This window comes from Eptatretus burgeri, chromosome 17, assembly GCF_056783735.1.
Source record: "Eptatretus burgeri isolate ZD-2024b chromosome 17, Ebu_testis_v1, whole genome shotgun sequence".
NCBI classification, from domain to species: domain Eukaryota; kingdom Metazoa; phylum Chordata; class Myxini; order Myxiniformes; family Myxinidae; genus Eptatretus; species Eptatretus burgeri.
In genome coordinates this window covers 57832205-57851283 of record NC_140977.1, presented here as the reverse complement: position 1 = coordinate 57851283, position 19079 = coordinate 57832205, and the positions used below count along the sequence as shown (strand labels likewise).

Here is a 19079-nt window from a genome sequence, read left to right as displayed (position 1 = left end):
AACATATAATAAAGTGTATCTTTGTTTTACACTACCGGGCGTAGTGGCGTGCGCCTGTAATCCGGCTACATAGAGGCTTGGGTTGGAGGATCGCTTGAGGACGGGTCCTCTGCGCTGGGCCGTGCTCTGAGAGGGTGTAGGCAGCCCAGAATCATGGTGAAACCCAATCCTTATCCCTGTGTCATAAGAGGTGACCAGGGTTGCGTCAGGAAGGGCATCCGGCGTAAAACCTATTCCAAATCAGTATGCGGATCATAACAGATGATCCGCTGTGGCGACCCCTTATGGGAGCAGCGGAAAGACGAACACCATCTTTGTTTTACACTCCATCTAAGTTTGCTTTGGTTTTGCTTGAAAATAAAGTGTATCTTTGTTTTACACTCCATATAAGTTTGCTTTTGTTTTGTTTTAAATAAGCTGTACCAAATTCCCTGGTTTTCTGTCAGGCACCCTATATATATATATATATATATATATATATATATATATATATATATATATATATATATATATATATATATATATATATATATATATATATATATATATATATATATATACATATACATATACATGTACACACATCTAATATACTAAAAAAATAGAATATGTTTGTTTCTATGTATATGTGTGTGTGTGTGTTTGTTCGTCCTTTATAGGCGGCTGAACCGTTGGATGGAATGAGATGAAACTTGGCATGAGTGATCCTTGGGACATGAGTACGGACATGGGGGGGGGGGGTCAAGTTGAAGGTCAAGGGGTCAAGGTCACCGGGTAACTTCAATTTCTCAATTTCATCCGATCGAGACGGAACCAACGCCATTCGACAGCTAATCAAAATTAATACTGAAGGACCAATTTTGTGCCCCTTCTGTGACGGGGTTTCGGCTCGTTGTGTTACTATGATGATATATCCATTGTGTTACTATGATGATATATCTATACATTGTGTTGCTATGATGACATATTGATTGTGTTGCTTTGATGATGTATCCATTGTGTTGCTATAATGATATATACATTGTGTTGCTACGGTGATACATCTATTGTGTTGCTATGATCATATATCCATTTTGTTGCTATGGTGATATATCGATTGTGTTGCAATGGTGATATGTCGATTGTGTTGCAATGGTGATATGTCGATTGTGTTGCAATGGTCATATGTCGATTGTGTTGCTATGATGATATATCCATTGTGTTGCTATGATGATATAGCCATTGTGTTGCTTTGATGATATAGTCATTGTGTTACTATGATGATATATCCATTGTGTTGCTATGATGATATATCCATTGTGTTGCTATGGTGATATATCAATAGTGTTGCAATGGTGATATATCCAGTGTTGCTCTGATGATATGTCGATTGTGTTGCTATGATGATATTTCCATTGTGTTACTATGATGAAATATCCATTGTGTTGCTTTGATGATATAGTCATTGTGTTGCTATGGTGATATTTCCATTGTGTTGCTATGATTATATATCTATACATTGTGTTGCTGTCATGATATATCCATTGTGTTACTATGATGATATATTGATTGTATTGCTTTGATGATATACATTGTGTTGCTATGGTGATATATCCATTGTGTTGCAATGGTGATATATCCATTGTGTTGCAATGGTGATATATCCATTGTGTTGCAATGGTGATATATCCATTGTGTTGCAATGGTGATATATCCATTGTGTTACTATGATGATATATCCATTGTATTACTATGATGATATATCTATACACTGTGGTGCTATAATGATATATTGATTGTATTGCTTTGATGATATATCCATTGTGTTGCAATGGTGATATATCCATTGTGTTACTATGATGATATATCTATACATTGTGGTGCTATGATGATATATTGATTGTCCTGTCCAGGGAGCTACCTCTCAGAGCAATTGTTTGGAGGGAAAGTCACTTCCCTCCATGAGGACGCAACCAGCGGTCTGAATTCAAGATCGAATCCCATGCCATGAACACCTGAGAACACCTTCACCACCAACAATTCCCATTTCCTTGAATCCTCTCCACACCCGAAACGAACCAGCTCATCCAACTGGTACACATCACTCACTACCTCTTGGACAATGACGAGACAAGATGTGCGTCTCACTTGTACCCAGACCCAGTGGTTGTGCCAGCATCACAGGCAACAGCTCCCTTTCCCCCCTGTGGTTCCCTGATGAAAGCAGCAGTTGTTTGAAACATCAGACCTGAATCCTCATCCACATCATTAAAATCTGGTTGTGCCTCAACTTCAGGACTAATCCCAACTACAGTGAACTGTTTTATTCGCCAGGTGTCGGGGACAGCATATTCACCTGTTGGCTCAGGTGCCCGCCGGCTCTGATGATGGACATCACAGGATGAGCAGATTACTGAAGCAATTACTAACAATTGGCACAAGGACATCAGTCATCATCTGCTCAGACAACCAGGAGGAATCAGGAAAAGTTCACCACAACGTTTGTTTCATTTTGTTAACGTTTGTTTCTTATTAACCAACTTGAATTGAAGGTGATCGACGTCAATTTAGTAAATGGTTTAACAAACTGACGTTTCATCCAAGTTAATAGTTATTGAACCTTGTGATAAATACAAAGTTTCATCAACATCTGCTAATCCGAATGCAACTTCTCGGCGGTTTAAGAGGACTTTAACAAAGAGGAAAGCAAGAAACGGAATTGTGACGTCAGAGGAAGAAAATACGAGGATTATGACGTCAGAGGAAGAAAGTACGAGGATTATGATGAAGATTGTGAAAAGGTCATTGTTAAGAGCATGACGAGACCGGATACTGGTTTGTTGCGTGACTAGTTGTCTGCGAAGGCCAGACGTGCGTGTCAGGGATGGCGAGGGGGCTGAATGGAGATTAATAAAAGCGCCGTGGGATTGAGCCAGAAGACATTTATAACCAGGAGGTGGTGACATTTTCATGGCTGTGGTCAAAATTAGAATCAGACCCACAAAGTGGTTGAACCAGCACCATGTGCACCTGTCACTTATTACCACCCCCAATTGCATCCGCATGTACCACATCCAGTGGGCATTCAGTTTTCAGGAACAGAACCCGAGTTGGTTCTGGGATTTCGAGGATCGTAAGGATGGTTCCAAGTTGCAAGCATCATCAGCTCCATATTAAATATCCATCTTCAATGTTTCGTGTTTGTTGTTTACAGTAACAAAGAAGGGCACTCGGTGGAGCACATACCTCCGCCACGTAATGCCTGATTCACGAGAACATATTAGGCCCAGTACACGTTTGAAATATCATGCTGTACACTACTATATCGTTTCAGGCCCTATCTCTCAATGGAGAAGAATCACTTAAAAAAATTAAATAATTCTCGTATCCAGATCCGGATTCGGATCTTCACCAAAATCTTATCAATTCATCCTTGTCACACACACAACCTGTCCACCAAGTTTCGGACGAATTCGTGCACAAGTTTTTGAGATATCCTGCACACAAACAAACATACAGACAAACAAACATACAGACAGACAGACAGACAGACAGACAGAAAGGGGTAAAAACAAAACTTCCTTTCCCCTTCGGTGGCAGAGGCAATGATAAATGTCCCCCTCCCCTCCCATCCTTCATTCCACTCAATCCAAATCTGCAGTATCTTAAACCAAACATTTGAAACACTCGTTGACCACTCGGAGAGCGCGCACAAACACACACACACACACACACACACACAAGCCAGAGATCCAAGTGTGGTTCAAATCCTGTTCCTATTCAAGCTCAAACTCCTTCAATCAGTTGCTGCTCCACGTTTATCTCCAGACAGATTACAGGCATAGCTTGTAACTGGAGTGCAACAGGGTGCAAAAATAACCACTCGTTTTGCAACAATCATACTAACCAAGAAAAGAAGACAAGGCGACAGACAGTATGTCCCTCGCAAACCTACACCACCCTGCCTAAGGACCACAGGCTGGACCTTTGTCAGATTCAAACACAGAATGTAATGTTTATTCTAGGAAAGAGAGAAAGAGAGAAAGAGAGAAAGAGAGAAAGAGAGAAAGAGAGAAAGAGAGAAAGAGAGAAAGAGAGAAAGAGAGAAAGAGAGAAAGAGAGAAAGAGAGAAAGAGAGAAAGAGAGAAAGAGAGAAAGAGAGAAAGAGAGAAAGAGAGAAAGAGAGAAAGAGAGAAAGAGAGAAAGAGAGAAAGAGAGAAAGAGAGAAAGAGAGAAAGAGAGAAAGAGAGAAAGAGAGAAAGAGAGAAAGAGAGAAAGAGAGAAAGAGAGAGAGAGAGAGAGAGAGAGAGAGAGAGAGAGAGAGAGAGAGAGAGAGAGAGAGAGAGAGAGAGAGAGAGAGAGAGAGAGAGAGAGAGCGATGTGGAGATACAGATGCTTGTTGAGGTACAATTAAATGTTCAATAAACAAGCAGGGTCATGTTTGGGGTGATGTATAGTAATAAAATATACACATATTTAAATTATCAAGTTTAACTCAAAGATTATACATTTATACAGCTGTGGGTAGTCCGTCAATGATAACAATCGGACTTCATTGAAGTTTCACTTGGAAGTTGGCTGATGGCATGTTCAGAGGTACAACACCAAGACCTTTCATCATGAACAGTTTCCACGCGCACTCGTCAATCAATGGTCCACATCGAGCACTGTCCTCCAACCACTTACAACACTTTTAGGGAAACGTTTCAGAGTTCATTATTACCATCTAACTATTGGGTCAACAGAGCCACAAGCAAGGCCATTGCCTGTTTACTACGTGGTTAAATGCAGATACTTCAGTCATTGGTCATTCCTGGATTACTGAGTTGTGAATCACTCCTTCAACCATGTGAGGAGATGCTGGTTTCGAAATAGTGGATGACATGACCCTCTTGGTTGGTTATTCCGGTCGAGAAAGTTGCTCAACATAATGTGGACGACAAAGGAGGCGAGAGGTTATAGAGCCTGGTAGATGATCGAGGAGGTGGGAGGGGTAGTGGAGATCCGTTCCACGATGCTGGACAGACAGTCCAAGCTGGACGTTCTGTTGGATCGAAGGGAACCTAAGGAGGAAGATGTGTATAGGTTGATTTTCATATCGGATATAATATGTCACATATAATTTGTATCTACTGTGTGTGTGTATATATATATATTTTTTTTTCGACCATGACCTAATTTTAAGGTCATGACCTAATTATAGGCAATTTAACATTTTTCACCATAACTTGACTAAGGTTTGTCCGATTGGAACAGAATTTCCCTCTCGACATAGCTGAGAGCAAGCCGCATTTATTCAGAATTCATGACATACGGGTTAAAGGTCAAAGTCAAATGGTGGTCTGAAAAAAAAAAAAAAAAATATATATATATATATATATATATATATAAATTTTTTAAAACGTGTTTTTTGTCATCGCTAAATTTTTCCAAAGTGGAATCTCCAAGACCGCTTGGGCGTTCCAAGATGTTCTTGCATCATAATAGTGAACCTGCACTGAAGTTGTGCATCTGATATTTGTTTTGTGTTCTTGACCTACTTTTTCAGATTGTGACCTAATTAACTAAAACACTCTTTTTTTGATCAGAACTTGAATAATTTTCCTCCAATTTTCACGATGTTGAGTTTTATCGATCTATTGCAGATGGGGACACATTTTCTTAATTCTTCTCTATCCATAAATGATGAAGGTCAAGTTCATATGTCGGTCTGAAAAAAAGATACGCAATCATTGGATCGCGGGCGCACCAGGGGAGGCTTAACCTTGTCGATCGCTTTGTGATCGCAAACATCTCGTTTACCTTGCTATCATAACCCCGTGCGTATACGAAGCAAAAAGCGGGTTAAGCAATCGGTTAATGTCCATCTGTCTGTCTGTCATCAGTCTATAATCGAGGAAGTGTTTATTTTAATTGAATGTTATATTTTTAACACCAATCCAGACACGAATAGGAAGACAAGTCTTCCGTTTTTCCGTACCTTGGCTCTGAAATTGTTTTGACCATACAAGCACAGAGAGGAGTAAGATAATATTTTTTACTCTGTCTGCCTGTCTGACAGTCAAACAAATTTTTTAATCAATCTCAACAGGAAACTTCCTGTTTTTAAGAATGTTATAAAGGACACAAACAACAGGCATGGATAACTAATGTAGTCTGTTAGATATTGGGGATGTTAGATATAAAGTACTCCTAATGGGGAATGAGTGATTTAAAAAAAAAAAATTACATCGTAGGTGCCCTCGTTATGACGTCATAATTGCATATGTAGAACGCCACATTCGATCAGTATGAAAATGTTTGAGGGTCATCGATGGACAAAATGGTCCACAGAAAGAAAACATTTATGACGTCATCAGTCACGTGATTTGGCAGCCATACTGTTTTTTTTTTAACCTTCAAAAATCTTCTTTTCTGAAATTGCTGAACAGATTGAGGCGAAAGTTTACACGTATGACGACCGCCTGTCTATGAGGAACAAAAGGTTCACACACATATGATATCAGAGGTTACATGGTTTGGCAGCCATCTTGGATTTACCCTAAAACCTATAAAGATACACCACTCAAAAGAAGTCCTGGCAAGGGTCTGCAATCTGATTGTTCTTTTTCTTGTTGTTTCTTGGATTCCTTCCTTTAGTTTTGAGCTTTGATTTCCTCTCTGGAATTGCTGTATTCATTCCATCTCCTTTTTGAGTAGTTCTCTCTGTCTCTTGAGTCTTTGTGTTTGGTTTCTGTGGTGTTTGTGGTGTTTGGTTCCTATTTCTGGGGCCTGTTCAGTTCTTGCGGCGTTTTGTTGATATTTTTTCTTGAATGAGCAGTGCTGCTGCAAAACTCACTGTTTATTTATTTCAATGTGGATGATATTGGTAACATTCTTCTGAGTGTTCAGTTGGTTCTCCTTGCTATTGTTTTTTTTTTTGTCCCTTTGGTGTTTTCTATTCTATAGAGATGTCATCTTTCCCTGGGTGGTATCAATCCCATCTCCTCTATTTTGTTGGTAAATTCTTCTTCGAGTCAATGCTGCTCATCAGCCTCCTCATCATCTTCCGCCACCTATTCTCTGCTCAGTTGTTCTCCCCTATCTTCCTCCTCATTATCATCAATCACGCTTGCTCTTATCCCCTCTGTCTGTGTGGGTGTCATTTGGTTTGGGTCAGCAGGTTGGGCTTGTTCTCTCTCCAGGGGTCGGTTACATTCTGATTGTACATACTTTACATAGGTACTCGATTGAAAAAAGATAATACAAGCTACCACCAATTGGCGTTTGTGGCATACGTTTTCCCATTATGTGTGGGCAAACAGACGGAACAAGAAAGATGACGTGCAGAGCACAATATTTGCGAAATCCAGATAAACAATAGCTGCCATGGAAACAGCAATTTGACCGATCAATTGTTTTATATGATGGAATGTTGTGCATAACAAATTTGGTTGATACATTTTTGCAATTGTGGCTTAATAGGTGTTATACATAGTTTGGATGGCCTTGACCTTGACCTTTGACTAATTTTGAACAAATTTTACTCACACATACTACACATACATACGAATAAGGTGCATAAGTTTCAATTTGATACATTGAATAATTATCAAGGTATGACAATAATAAATTCATTAAAAGTCCCATTGCATTATAATGAGGTGAAATTGTTGTCATGGAAACTGTTGACGTGTCAAAACGGCTAAACCGGTAAATCGATTGTTCTGATATTTGGTGAACCAATTAATTGACCCAATGCACAAATCGTGTTCAAATTTCAAATCAATCAGATGAAAATGGATTTTTGTGAACTTTTATCTTTTGACCAATTGACCTCAAAAGCAATAGGCTTGAAGATTGGTGTTTCATGAAGATTGGTATAGAATTGTGACATGTCGGTCATTGACAGACAGACAGACAGACAGACAGACAGACAGAATAAGAAAGCAGACCAACCAATATATTTGTGAATCTTCGATTTTGCAAGTAACGCACAAATACAAATGCAATACCCTCTAGTGAGAGAAATTTTTGTTATTTTATTTGCACTATTATTTTTTAATGAATAATAAAAACCAAATTGAAACAAAAGAAAAAACAAAAAGTGTGTGTGTGTGTGTGTGTGTGTGTGTGTGTGTGTGTGTGTGTGTGTGTGTGTGTGTGTGTGTGTGTGTGTACTAAAACCTCAACCCACCCCACCCCACTCCTCACTGTCGGTCCCACATCCCATCATTGATAAGTTCTATTAACTCTTCCAGCCTGCAGTTCCAACACGTTATTAATAACCCACCCTCCCTTATACCATGTGATGGAGCGAGGAGGTCACAACCGGATAAGGAAAGTTTCTCAACCGAGAGCTCCTCCTATGTGATAATGCAGTCCAAATAGCTTCTACCGACCTTGAAACCCACATATTAATGAAACAACACAACCTCAAAGAGAACAAGCCTTTCTCTAGGTAGTAACTAGTTTGGCTATCATCTCACCTTCAAGAAGGCAAAAGGTCTTTGATACATCAGCATGCTTCCTGCTGATTTCACAAGCATGACTTGTAAAATCCATCTGTACACACAATGTATGAGACACACATGATGCACAGCGAGCACACGAATATATTGGAACAATGTCGAACACAATCCCGCATTGTATGAAAATATTCCCTTTTCAAGTTCAATCTTGATACATGATAGTTTAAGTAAATTCTGGTTTCGTGTTACTCAAGTGAAATTAACAAAGCAAAAGTGGTTTAATTAAATGTCACCACAATCTGAATGCAGATATAAAAGGCTATATGTTCGAAAAGGCTCGAAATACAATGACATTGCCAAAATCAATGATCCAGAATATTAAAAGGAACTGCATTTTATTTATTTAACTGTTTTGCCAAGTGTCGCTCTCAGAGTGATTTTTTATTTGTCTGTTTGTTTGTCATCTGTCTGTCTGTTTGTCTGCAGAGTTTCTCAAAAAATTGTGGATAGATTCAGACAACACTCGGTTGACAGTTTGGGTGTGTGAGAAGGACTTACTGATTACATTTTTTATTCAGGTCTGGATAAGACCCAGCCTATCAGTGGGATACAGGATATGAACTGTTCAGCCTGGCGGAGGTTTGCTCTCAAGCGAGTGCCATTCTAGTTTGTTTATGTTATTGTGTTTGTTTGTTTTGGTGTGTGTGTTTGACTTCTATACACCTCTAAACCGCTGGACGGATCAAGTTGAAAACTAGCGTTTGTATTCGGTGTGTGCACGGGAAGATTTTAGGTGGAAAAAAAACAGTCCTTGAGGGTTTGGGGAAGGGGGGGCACCCCGATTCTCTATATATAAATATGTATCACATAGCACACCCTGGTAGAACTCAGTATTACAATTCATGAACATAACCAAATACCAAAGGCGTTTTCACAGTGGGGGGGGGGGGGTTTAACCTTTCTGTGAGGTTATTGATTAATTTTCCTCGTTATGTATGAATCACAGTTACCAACATAAAATGCTCCGAGTTAGATTCCTGTATTAAATACTCACCAGGCTTTCAGAGCAAATGGATCGGGGACTTGAGGCTGATGATTCAAACACCTGACTTCCTGTGGTGACCCCTCCATTACCTCTCAGCACTCCCTGCAAAGCCTCAATGTAACCGATTGCATTCCGCAGAATCTCTACCTGGGACATAACCACAGAGATTAGTCATTTCATTCATTAAAAAACACGAACTTAGTCCATTCATCAGTAAATAAAACCTTTACTTAGTCCTTTAATAAAACACTAACTTAAACTTTCATCAATTATTTAAATACTAACTTAGTCTTTCATCAGTTAATAAAACCTTTACTTAGTCCTTTAATAAAACGCTAACTTAGTGTTTTATTAACTGATGAAAGGACGAACTTAGTCCTTCAATAAAACACGAACTTAGTCCTTTTATCAGTTAATAAAACACAAACTTAGTCCTTGAATAAAACACGAACTTCGCCCTTTCATAAAACACTAACTTCATCTTTCATCAGTTAATAAAACATTCACTAAGTCCTTTAATAAAACACTAACTTAGTCTTTCATCAGTCAACAAAACATTAACTTAGTCCTTTTATCAGTTAATAAAACACTAACTTAGTCCTTTAATAAAACACTAACTTTGTCCTTTCATCATTTAATAAAACATTCACTTTGTCCTTTAATAAAACACTAACTTAGTCCTTTTATCAGTTAATAAAACACTAACTTAGTCCTTTTATCAGTTAATAAAACACTAACTTAGTCCTTTCATCGTTTAATAAAACATTCACTTTGTCCTTTAATAAAACACTAACTTAGTGCCTTTATCAGTTAATAAAACACTAACTTAGTCCTTTAATAAAACACTAACTTTGTCCTTTCATCAGTTAATAAAACATTCACTTTGTCCTTTAATAAAACACTAACTTAGTCCCTTTATCAGTTAATAAAACACTAACTTAGTCCTTTAATAAAACACTATCTTTGTCCTTTCATCAGTTAATTAAACACGAAATTAGTCCTTTAATAAAACACTATCTCAGTCCTTTCAACAGTTAATAAAACACTAACTTCGTCCTTTCGTCAGTTAATAAAACAAGGACAATCTCGTTTTCATTCGTTAAAAAAATAAAACATTTATCATGATAACTCTCAAAACTAATGCTAACTAGTCTTCATTGCGTGCATTGGGTAATCTCTCCAGTTTCCTTTCCAAGACACCACCTTCACCATCAAATTCATGGAAATCTATTTTACTCATAAATACCCAAGTGTGCAACGTCATCATGTATTTCACTTGCTATCATTTTTAAACTTTGTACCACATCAAGATACCCTGTACTCCTTACCCCATACACCCCCCTCCCAACTCCTTCCCTTAGCACACTCATTATCTCCATCCCCCACCATATTCATCCTCCCCACCTCCCCACTCCATGCTTGTCATCCCCCCATTCCATCCCCTACCACATTCATCATTCCCCCCCTCCCTCCCTCTCCATACCACCACCCCCTGCAATTTTGCACCTCATTGTTCCAAAGCCCCTCTTCCTGTCAAAATATCTCATTCTGATGTCTCCAGTTTTACCTCCTCAACCTTCCACTGTTCTCCCTTTTTGTTGTCTCTTTGCTCTTATCCCATTGTTTGGGATTCCTCCTACCTCATCTCACTTCAATGATCCCAATCCCCTAGTCACACCTTTGCCAACCTCTGGTGAGGGTTTCCAGAGCAGCACCTCTTGAGTGCCTCGAAAGCTTCGTTCACCCTCCGTAACCTCCTCCGCTCCCTCAGGGTGGCTGCCCTTCGCCTCTCCGCCGAGCTCGCCTTACGCTTACAGGCTTTACAGGCCCACGCCAGGCAACGACCTCCTCCACCGGGGGTATGGTGACCGGGAGGAGCGAGCACGTGGTCATCCTGGGATTCATCTTCCTCCTCATCATCCTCATCATCATCCTCATGTTCATTGTGTTCAAGATCTCCAACTCGTGCAACAACTGCGGCTGCGGCTGCCCCCATCATGACGAACCGTGCATCAAAGTTCTCAAAGAATTCGTGAGTGGGAAGAGGAGCCGAGGTAAGGGTCTGCTCCTCGAGACGTGTGGCCATGCGGAAAGGGTCCAACACCTCCATTGCTCTTTTGTTTCTGTTGATCAGGAGAGATACAATGACAATACGACTGCACCCAATCATAAAGGAGGCTAAAAAGTATTCACATCTGTAAAGTTTAATCACAGCAACTTTAACGGCCATTACTGACACCATTCTGCTTTTGGTCCTCCTGCACCACTCACTTCTCCCAACACCTGCCACTCCAGGTCTCATGTTATCCTCCCTAAGTCTGCACTCAGTGCTCACCTCCATCCTTTCAAACTCCTCTATTTTGACCTTCAGAACAGTCCTGATTCTGTTGTTTTGCACTCTTCCCTCCAGGATTTCAAGCCTGCTGCTCACCATCACACCTCATGAACCCTCCCAATTCCTCGACTGAGCATCATCGCACCCAATGATACCCTCTTCCCACCCTCTCTTACAATTCCTACCCTTGTGCCATGGTGCACCCATTTGTTGTTCTCCCACTTGTTTCCTTTTGGCCCACATTGTTTGTTGACCACTACCCCTTTGTTGTTCTGCTCTTCTATGAGCCTCGATAAGGCCATTGTTAAAAAAAATACAATTTGTCGACAATGGTGTTTGACATCCACTGCTTTTCGTCAAAAAAATGATTCAGCAGCCATTTTAAAGGAAAAAAGTTATTGCTGCTCTCACTAGCAAGTCTCGATTTGTAAATATAAGAATTCCACCGTGTTTATCAGTCTGAGCCTTTCTTCGAAATAACAAGTAGTGTTTGTAGTGTTTGTGGTGTGGCCCCCTGACCCCTCTACCACTACCTCACAAACAAGTTCTTCCATGAAACTGGGCCAGGTATTGTCAAGAGGAAGGCAGAAATGACCATCAATGTACACCTCTGCTGTGATTTGTTTTTTTCATATCCAGAGTCAAGGCTTGTGGAAGAGCGAGAACACTGAACAGAACAAGATGCAACAAAACAAAACGAACAGGGGAGAGAGGAGAGAGAGAGAGAGAGAGAGAGAGAGAGAGAGAGAGAGAGAGAGAGAGAGAGGGAGAGAGAGAGCGAGAGAGAGAGAGAGAGAGAGAGAGAGAGAGAGGACACCAACAGCATGGTCGATGGACAAAATAGAGGGAGATTTGGACACCAATGGGTGTGGGGAGGACACAAGGTGTGGGGAGGACACAAGGGAGGACACATGGGGTGGACAAGATGGATACAGAAGCAAATTCTCAAGAAGTAAAAACTGGAATTGGGAAGGTTGTGGGTTTGGGAGTGGGGAGGGGGGGAGTTAACGTGGGTAGAAAAGATAATGGGTTTGGATGCAGGGCGATTTGAGATGATAGAGAACAGGAGTCTTGAAAACTTGGAAGGAAGAATGAGACTGAAGAGAATGTGGAAGTTGGTTTCACAGGCAGGAAAAAAGAAGAACAAATGAGTGGAGGTGAGCAGTGACCCATGATTGAGGTAGTTTCACCAGAAGTCGGTTGATGATGGTCCATGTAGACTCTGCAGTAACCTGGAGGGGTCCAAAGCATGGAAAGAGTAGAGGATGCAAGACCAGAAAGGAGGTGGTAGAAGACAGAGACCATCGACCTGTCTGCGATGGTCTCGTGATAGGCCCGTAGACTCAGCTTCATCGTGGAAGATTTCAATAATCTTGAAGGCCTTGGTTTCCACAGTGTCAAGATGAGCAAGGTGTGAGGCAGGGGAACCAGCCCAGAGAGGAGAGCAGTACTTCATCAAGCTGCAGATGAAGGCCTTGTAGGTGGATAGGAGGTGAAGTTTGCCAAGGAAGGACTTTGTACGAGGGAGGAAGCCCAGTCGGCGGCTGGCTTTGGAGACCACTTTGAAATGTGGTTTGCCCAAGAGAGATCATGACTGATAGTGGAATGCAGGAGTTTGAATGACTGAACTTCCTCAAAAAAATTGTTAAGAAAGTAAGAGTGTGACATTTGTCTGAACTGAAAGACATATTCCAAATGTTTGACCAACTCGTGATTCTATCAAGGTCTGAAGAGAGGGAAGAGGCTACAGCCTGCCTGTCTATTTGAAAGGTGAGGGATGTCATGGCAGAGGGTGGAGTCATCACGATCTCGAGAAAGGGGATTTTCGAGAATCAGAGAGATCATTGATGAAAATGGGGAACAAGACTGGGCCCAGAACGCGACCTTGGGGGACTCCAACATTAACAGGGAGAAGAGATTAAAGGATTCCATTGAGGGCCACATGTTGGCTATGGGGATGATGACCATCAATATTCACATTTTTCTCATCACAAGCATTTATTCTGAAGGATAGCTAGATACACAGCTTTATCTGGGATTGGAGCTTGGATAGGCTCGGAGTGATGGATTGTCCATGAGCTGTATCTGGGATTGGACATTGGACTTGATCTGGAGCAATGGATTGTCCATGAGCTGTATCTGGGATTGGACATTGGACTTGATCTGGAGCAATGGATTGTCCATGAGCTGTATCTGGGATTGGACATTGTACTCGATCTGGAGCAATGGATTGTCCATGAGCTGTATCTGGGATCGAGCATTGTACTCGATCTGGAGTGATGGATTGTCCATGAGCTGTATCTGGGATTGGACATTGGACTTGATCTGGAGCAATGGATTGCCTGGTGTTGGCTTAATGGTTAGGGTGGTGGGCTGTGGATCCTAGGGTCCTGATTTCAAATCCCTCCCGTTCAGCTGTTGAATTAATACCAGGTGAGGTTAACTCGGTCTGTCATCCTTCCGAGGTTGGCAAAATGAGTGCCAGCTTGCTGGAATACTGTGTCGGAGTGGTGACCCATCCAAGATTGCGCCCAATAGCCAAGGAGACTGCTTAAGCAGCACCAACGCTCTGCACAGAGTATGGTACCAATCTCTAATGGATTGCCGATGAGCTGTATCTGTGGTTGGACAGTGGACTTGATCTGGAGCAATGGATTGTCCACGAGTTGTATCTGGGATTGGACATTGGATTGATCTGGAACAATGGATTGTCCACGAGTTGTATCTGGGATTGGACATTGGACTTGATCTGGAGCAATGGATATCGGACTCGAATATCGTTCCTGCTGTCATGTGACATGTCAAGAGCACGTGAAACAAATTGTTCTTTGAAGAGAAGATTTTAAAGCATGGATTATATTCCCAAGCACACACCCTTTCACTATTACATCATTACACTCTTACAACTTCTCACATCTTGCACATTTTCACTCAAACATCATTACAATACCTCCTCACCATTAAACCACCATCTCACAATCTCCCCCCTCAAACCACAATCTCACCACCTTACCCTTAAACCACCATCTCACAATCTCCCACCTCAAACCACCATCTCAACACCTCACCCTTAAACCACCATCTCACAATTTCCCCCTTAAAATTACAATCTCAACACCTCACCCTTAAACCACCATCTCACAATCTCCCACCTCAAACCACCATCTCACCAACTCATACTTGAACCTCCATCTCACAATCTCCCCCATCAAACCACCATCTCACCCCTAAACCACCATCTCACCAGCAATCCACCATCTCACCACCTTACCCTCAAACCACCATCTCACAAACCACCATCTCACCACCTTACCATCAAACCACCATCTCACAATCTCCCCCATCAAACCACCATCTCACCACCTCACCCTCGAACCACCATCTCACAATTTCCCCTTCAAACCAGCATCTCACCACCAAACCACCATCTCACCACCATCTCACAATCTCCCCCTCAAACCACGATCTCACCACCTCACCCTCAAACCACCATCTCACAATCTCTCCCCTCAAACCACCATCTTACAATCTCACCACCTCGCCCTCAAACCACCATCTCACAACCCCCTCAAACCACCATCTTACAATCCCCCCCCCTCAAACCACCATCTTAACACCTCACCCTCAAACTACCATCTCACCATCCCCCCTCAAACCACCATCTCACAACCCCCTCAAACCACCATCTCACAACCCCCCTCAAACCACCATCTTACAATCCCCCCCTCTCAAACCACCATCTTAACACCTCACCCTCAAACTACCATCTCACAACCGAACCACTGTCTCACCACCTCACCCACAATCCACCAATAAACTACCATCTCACACGAACTTACCCTCTACATGATCTCATCACCTCCACCTCCGAAGGTGAAGGAGGTTTATGTTTTCTCCCCTTTCTGTCTGTCTGTCTGTTTGTTTGTCTGCTTGTGTACAGGATATCTCAAAAAGTTGTAGACGGATCCAGATGAAATTTTGTGGGCAGGTTCGGGGTGTGACAAGGACGAACTGATTCGACTTTGGTGAAGATTCGGATCCGGATTCGACTACTAGAACTTTAAAGTGATTCTTCACCATTGAGAGATCGGTCCAAAAAACGATATATAGCAGGATATCTCAAAAAGTTGTGGACGGATTCGGATGAAACTTGGTGGACACGTTGGGTGTGGGTTTCTGAGATGGTGGTTTGAGGGGAGAGATGGTGGATGGTGGATGTGTGACAAGGAAGAACTGATTCGATTCTGGTGAAGATCTGAATCCGGATCTAGATACTAGAAATTTAAAAAATGATTCTTCACCACTGAGATTTAGGGCCAAAAACGATGTAGTCCTGTACAGCATGATATTTCAAACATGTAATGGTCCCGATATGTTCTCGTGGATCAGGTATTGTGGGGTGGAGGTATGCGCTCTACCGAGTGTCCTTATAATTCACATCGATATCAAAGAATGTTCTTCAAAACAAAGTTCAAGGCACATTGAGGATCTTTTAAGCGGCTTGGTCGATTCTAGATTCGATGGGACAACAAGCGGCTACAAGCTGTCATTGTGATGCAGGTTCAAAACAACCCTGATTAAATGTATGAGGACGATGGGAATAATAATGATGACAATAATAATTGATAATAATAATAATAATCATAATCTCACCCTCAAACGAAGTTTCACCGATGAATCTCAGTCTCTGGACCCGTCACTCTCGCATCGCAGACGGGTCGGTGGTCTCCGTTGTCTCCCACCTCCTTTCTGGTCTTGTGCCCTCTACCCTTTTCCGTGATCTGTCCAACCGCAGGTTTCTGTAGGGCACACACGGTCCACCATCATCCCCTTCTGGTGAAACTCTCAAAATGCAGAAACTGCTCACCTCCTCTCATTCATTCCTTTTCGAACCCGTGGAAACAAACTTCCACATGCTCTTCAATCTCATCCTTCCCTCCAGGTCTCCACACCCATTAATCCTCCCCAAGTGTACTTCTTCCTCCAAGTGTTCCTCTCCCCTATTCTTCCTCCAATTCTCCTTTCCCATCACTTCGTGTGTATAAAAAATAATAATTATATAAATAAATAATCTTCTACCACCACAACTCGAATGGTCACAATTATTCCCATTCTTGTGGGGTTGGCCAGGGGAAGGCTTTGGCCCAAGTCTTTCACGAATCAGCTGGCCAGGCGTGACGCGCAAATAAGTAGTTAGTGTCGGAATTAGTAATTTGTTCAGGGTGTCAGTGATAGTTCACCTACTCTTCATCAAGGACATCATGAGATATTTAACATCCACTAACAAATACCGGCAGACAGGAGTGACGGTTAACGTCCATCCAGGAGACGACAACACACACACATAAGCCAGATATGTCACTGGTACAATCATGGTCATTAAATTTACATTCTTCAACTCAGATGTACCGTCCATCGTTTCACTGAGCATCTACCATGCATGCTAAAGGTCACGCCATCATCCCTTGGGAAGGAAATACATGTGGTTGAACCAGTCATAGAATTGCTCACTCAATTGGGGAGGGGTCTAGGGGTTGTCACAGCTCACCTGACAGCAGGTGGTGTTGGTCGTTGCTTCAATGGGCAAATAGTGGATTCAGGATGGAATTGTTGAGACAATGGAAGATACTCATGTGGATTGTCTGTGATGGTCTTCAGAAAGGTCCTTGGACAGGAGTTTATGGCCTTGGTTCGACTCCAGTGACAAGACCTCGATATGAAGCCACCAGGCAAATTGATCTCTTTTATGCTCCCGCCGAGAGGATGGGATGCGGGCGTGACCAATCGCAGAGCCGCACACGAGGGTGACAGCCAATGAGAAGAGGAGTTGGGAATTTAACAATCACTGTTTGTTTTGCACGTGCGGGGTTGGAGAGGATGAGAGTGAGGACGATTGGGGAGGGGGTTGATGGAGAGAAGGGGGAGAGTGAGAAGTTGAGGGTGAGGTTAATATCATCATCAGGAAGACAAACCAGTTCATAGAGCACTTACAGAAAGAAACATTTATGAGAATTTATATTTGATAAAAGTGAAATATATATTCAGGTTTTTAGGTAAGTTATGTTCAATAATTTTAAATAAAAAAAAATCGATTGTGGTGTGCTGACATATTCAACCACCAGAGGGCGATATTCTGTAAATTCCTCTCTCAAAATGGAAGTTACACATTTCATTTATTTCTTGCTCGTTTCATCCAGAGCTGTCATATTTCATTCCATGGGGCCTCGGATCAGTCGGCAATCGGCTGTGACACTGTGACGTCACAATCGATCTCGAGCGACTCAAGTCAGGTACCGCAGGATTGCAGACGTTCCGAAGCGGAGGCCCGCATTGCCTTGGCCGGTCACATGTGCAGTTTCAGTGCCGGATGGATCATCGAATGACTGGTTGAGATAGAAAACAATTTTCACCAATGTTAACATCAACCAAAGCGACAACCAGCAGAAGCGTGCACCTTTTGTGTGACATATGCTGGTTCACATCCATTCTCACATGAGTGGCCAAGTTCAAGTTCAAGTTCTGTCAGGTCCCTGAAACTTATTCCTCAAGAGCAAAAGTTGATTATTAGGAGAGTTGACATGTATACTATGTTACAATGTGATGACCTTCCAGGGTTTAATTGCATCCAAAATGACGATGTGTACAAAATTGAGGTGAGAAGGTTGCCAATTTGTTCTTGGACATCCACAGGAGTGAGTTCAATCAAAGGCATTTACAACTTTGTACGTGCCCAGTAGTAAGTTACTGACTCAGTGTGCATTTTGTGCTATCTGCAAGGACCAAAGAGGACTCAAAGTCCAGCAGACAAAGTCCGACTTTGAGAAGGAAGGAGCAGGTACGGAGGTAGAAGTTAAGCGTAAAATATGAGAAAGAAGAAAAGGTTGAATTAAAAGAGAAATGTAAAGCAAAAGGGAAAGGAGATTAGACATGGCCACCTGTTTCTGGATTTTTAACAAAACCCATTTTGTGGTCTCTGTGGACCATTAGCTCCAAAGTGGAATCACAAAACGACAACCCTCGGTAACCATCCAGCTCCAAATCCAACCAAAAGTCCAGATCCGCTCGTCTTCCTCGGCTCCGTACATGATCTGCAGCATGGCCCAATTTCATCTCGGAACGCTGCCCTCGACAGGAATCAAACTGGGACATGGTGTGGCATCGCATTACACGTATACCCGGCCCCCCGGATAAGCCCGCAGCCTCCGGAGTCAGCCCCTCCAAGCGTACAGAGCTCCCAGGGGGCCTGTTCTTGGAGCTGCTGGAACGAAAG

General features: G+C 42.0%; 1 protein-coding gene and 1 long non-coding RNA gene across 3 annotated transcripts in view; one reads left to right on the top strand and one right to left on the bottom strand.

Moving 5' to 3' along the window:
• Window positions 1-2570, top strand: part of LOC147010221 (uncharacterized) — an 8583-nt gene extending 6013 nt beyond the window's left edge. The window contains exon 2 of the long non-coding RNA XR_015052951.1: window positions 1893-2570. This is a non-coding gene — a long non-coding RNA (uncharacterized LOC147010221). The remainder of the gene's footprint in view (window positions 1-1892) is intronic.
• Window positions 2571-4156: 1586 nt separating this feature from the next.
• Window positions 4157-17576, bottom strand: LOC147010220 (myoblast determination protein 1 homolog 1-like). Of its 2 annotated transcripts, none has more exons than XM_085862524.1 (6): window positions 17358-17576; window positions 16463-16608; window positions 11153-11597; window positions 9484-9576; window positions 8448-8523; window positions 4157-5042 (listed from the first exon to the last, which is right to left on the bottom strand). In XM_085862524.1, exons 3-6 carry the CDS (start codon window positions 11582-11584, stop codon window positions 4936-4938), a joined length of 708 nt encoding a protein of 235 aa, XP_085718650.1. In that variant the 5' UTR covers window positions 11585-11597; window positions 16463-16608; window positions 17358-17576; the 3' UTR covers window positions 4157-4935. The 2 variants fall into 2 exon arrangements, with proteins under 2 accessions (XP_085718650.1, XP_085718649.1); XM_085862523.1 differs by having other exon boundaries at window positions 4160-5042; window positions 9484-9621; window positions 17358-17565.
• Between the last annotated feature and the right edge of the window lie 1503 nt (window positions 17577-19079).

Excerpts from the sequence above, each read along its gene's own strand:
- LOC147010220 (XM_085862523.1), bottom strand. The coding sequence starts at position 11,584 with ATGGAGGTGTTGGACCCTTTCCGCATGGCCACACGTCTCGAGGAGCAG. Across the intron at positions 9,622-11,152 it reads CTCACCAGAGGTTGGCAAAG|GTAGAGATTCTGCGGAATGC; the intron begins GTGTGACTAGGG and ends GTTATGTCCCAG. Across the intron at positions 8,524-9,483 it reads CCATTTGCTCTGAAAGCCTG|ATGGATTTTACAAGTCATGC; the intron begins GTGAGTATTTAA and ends TTGTGTGTACAG.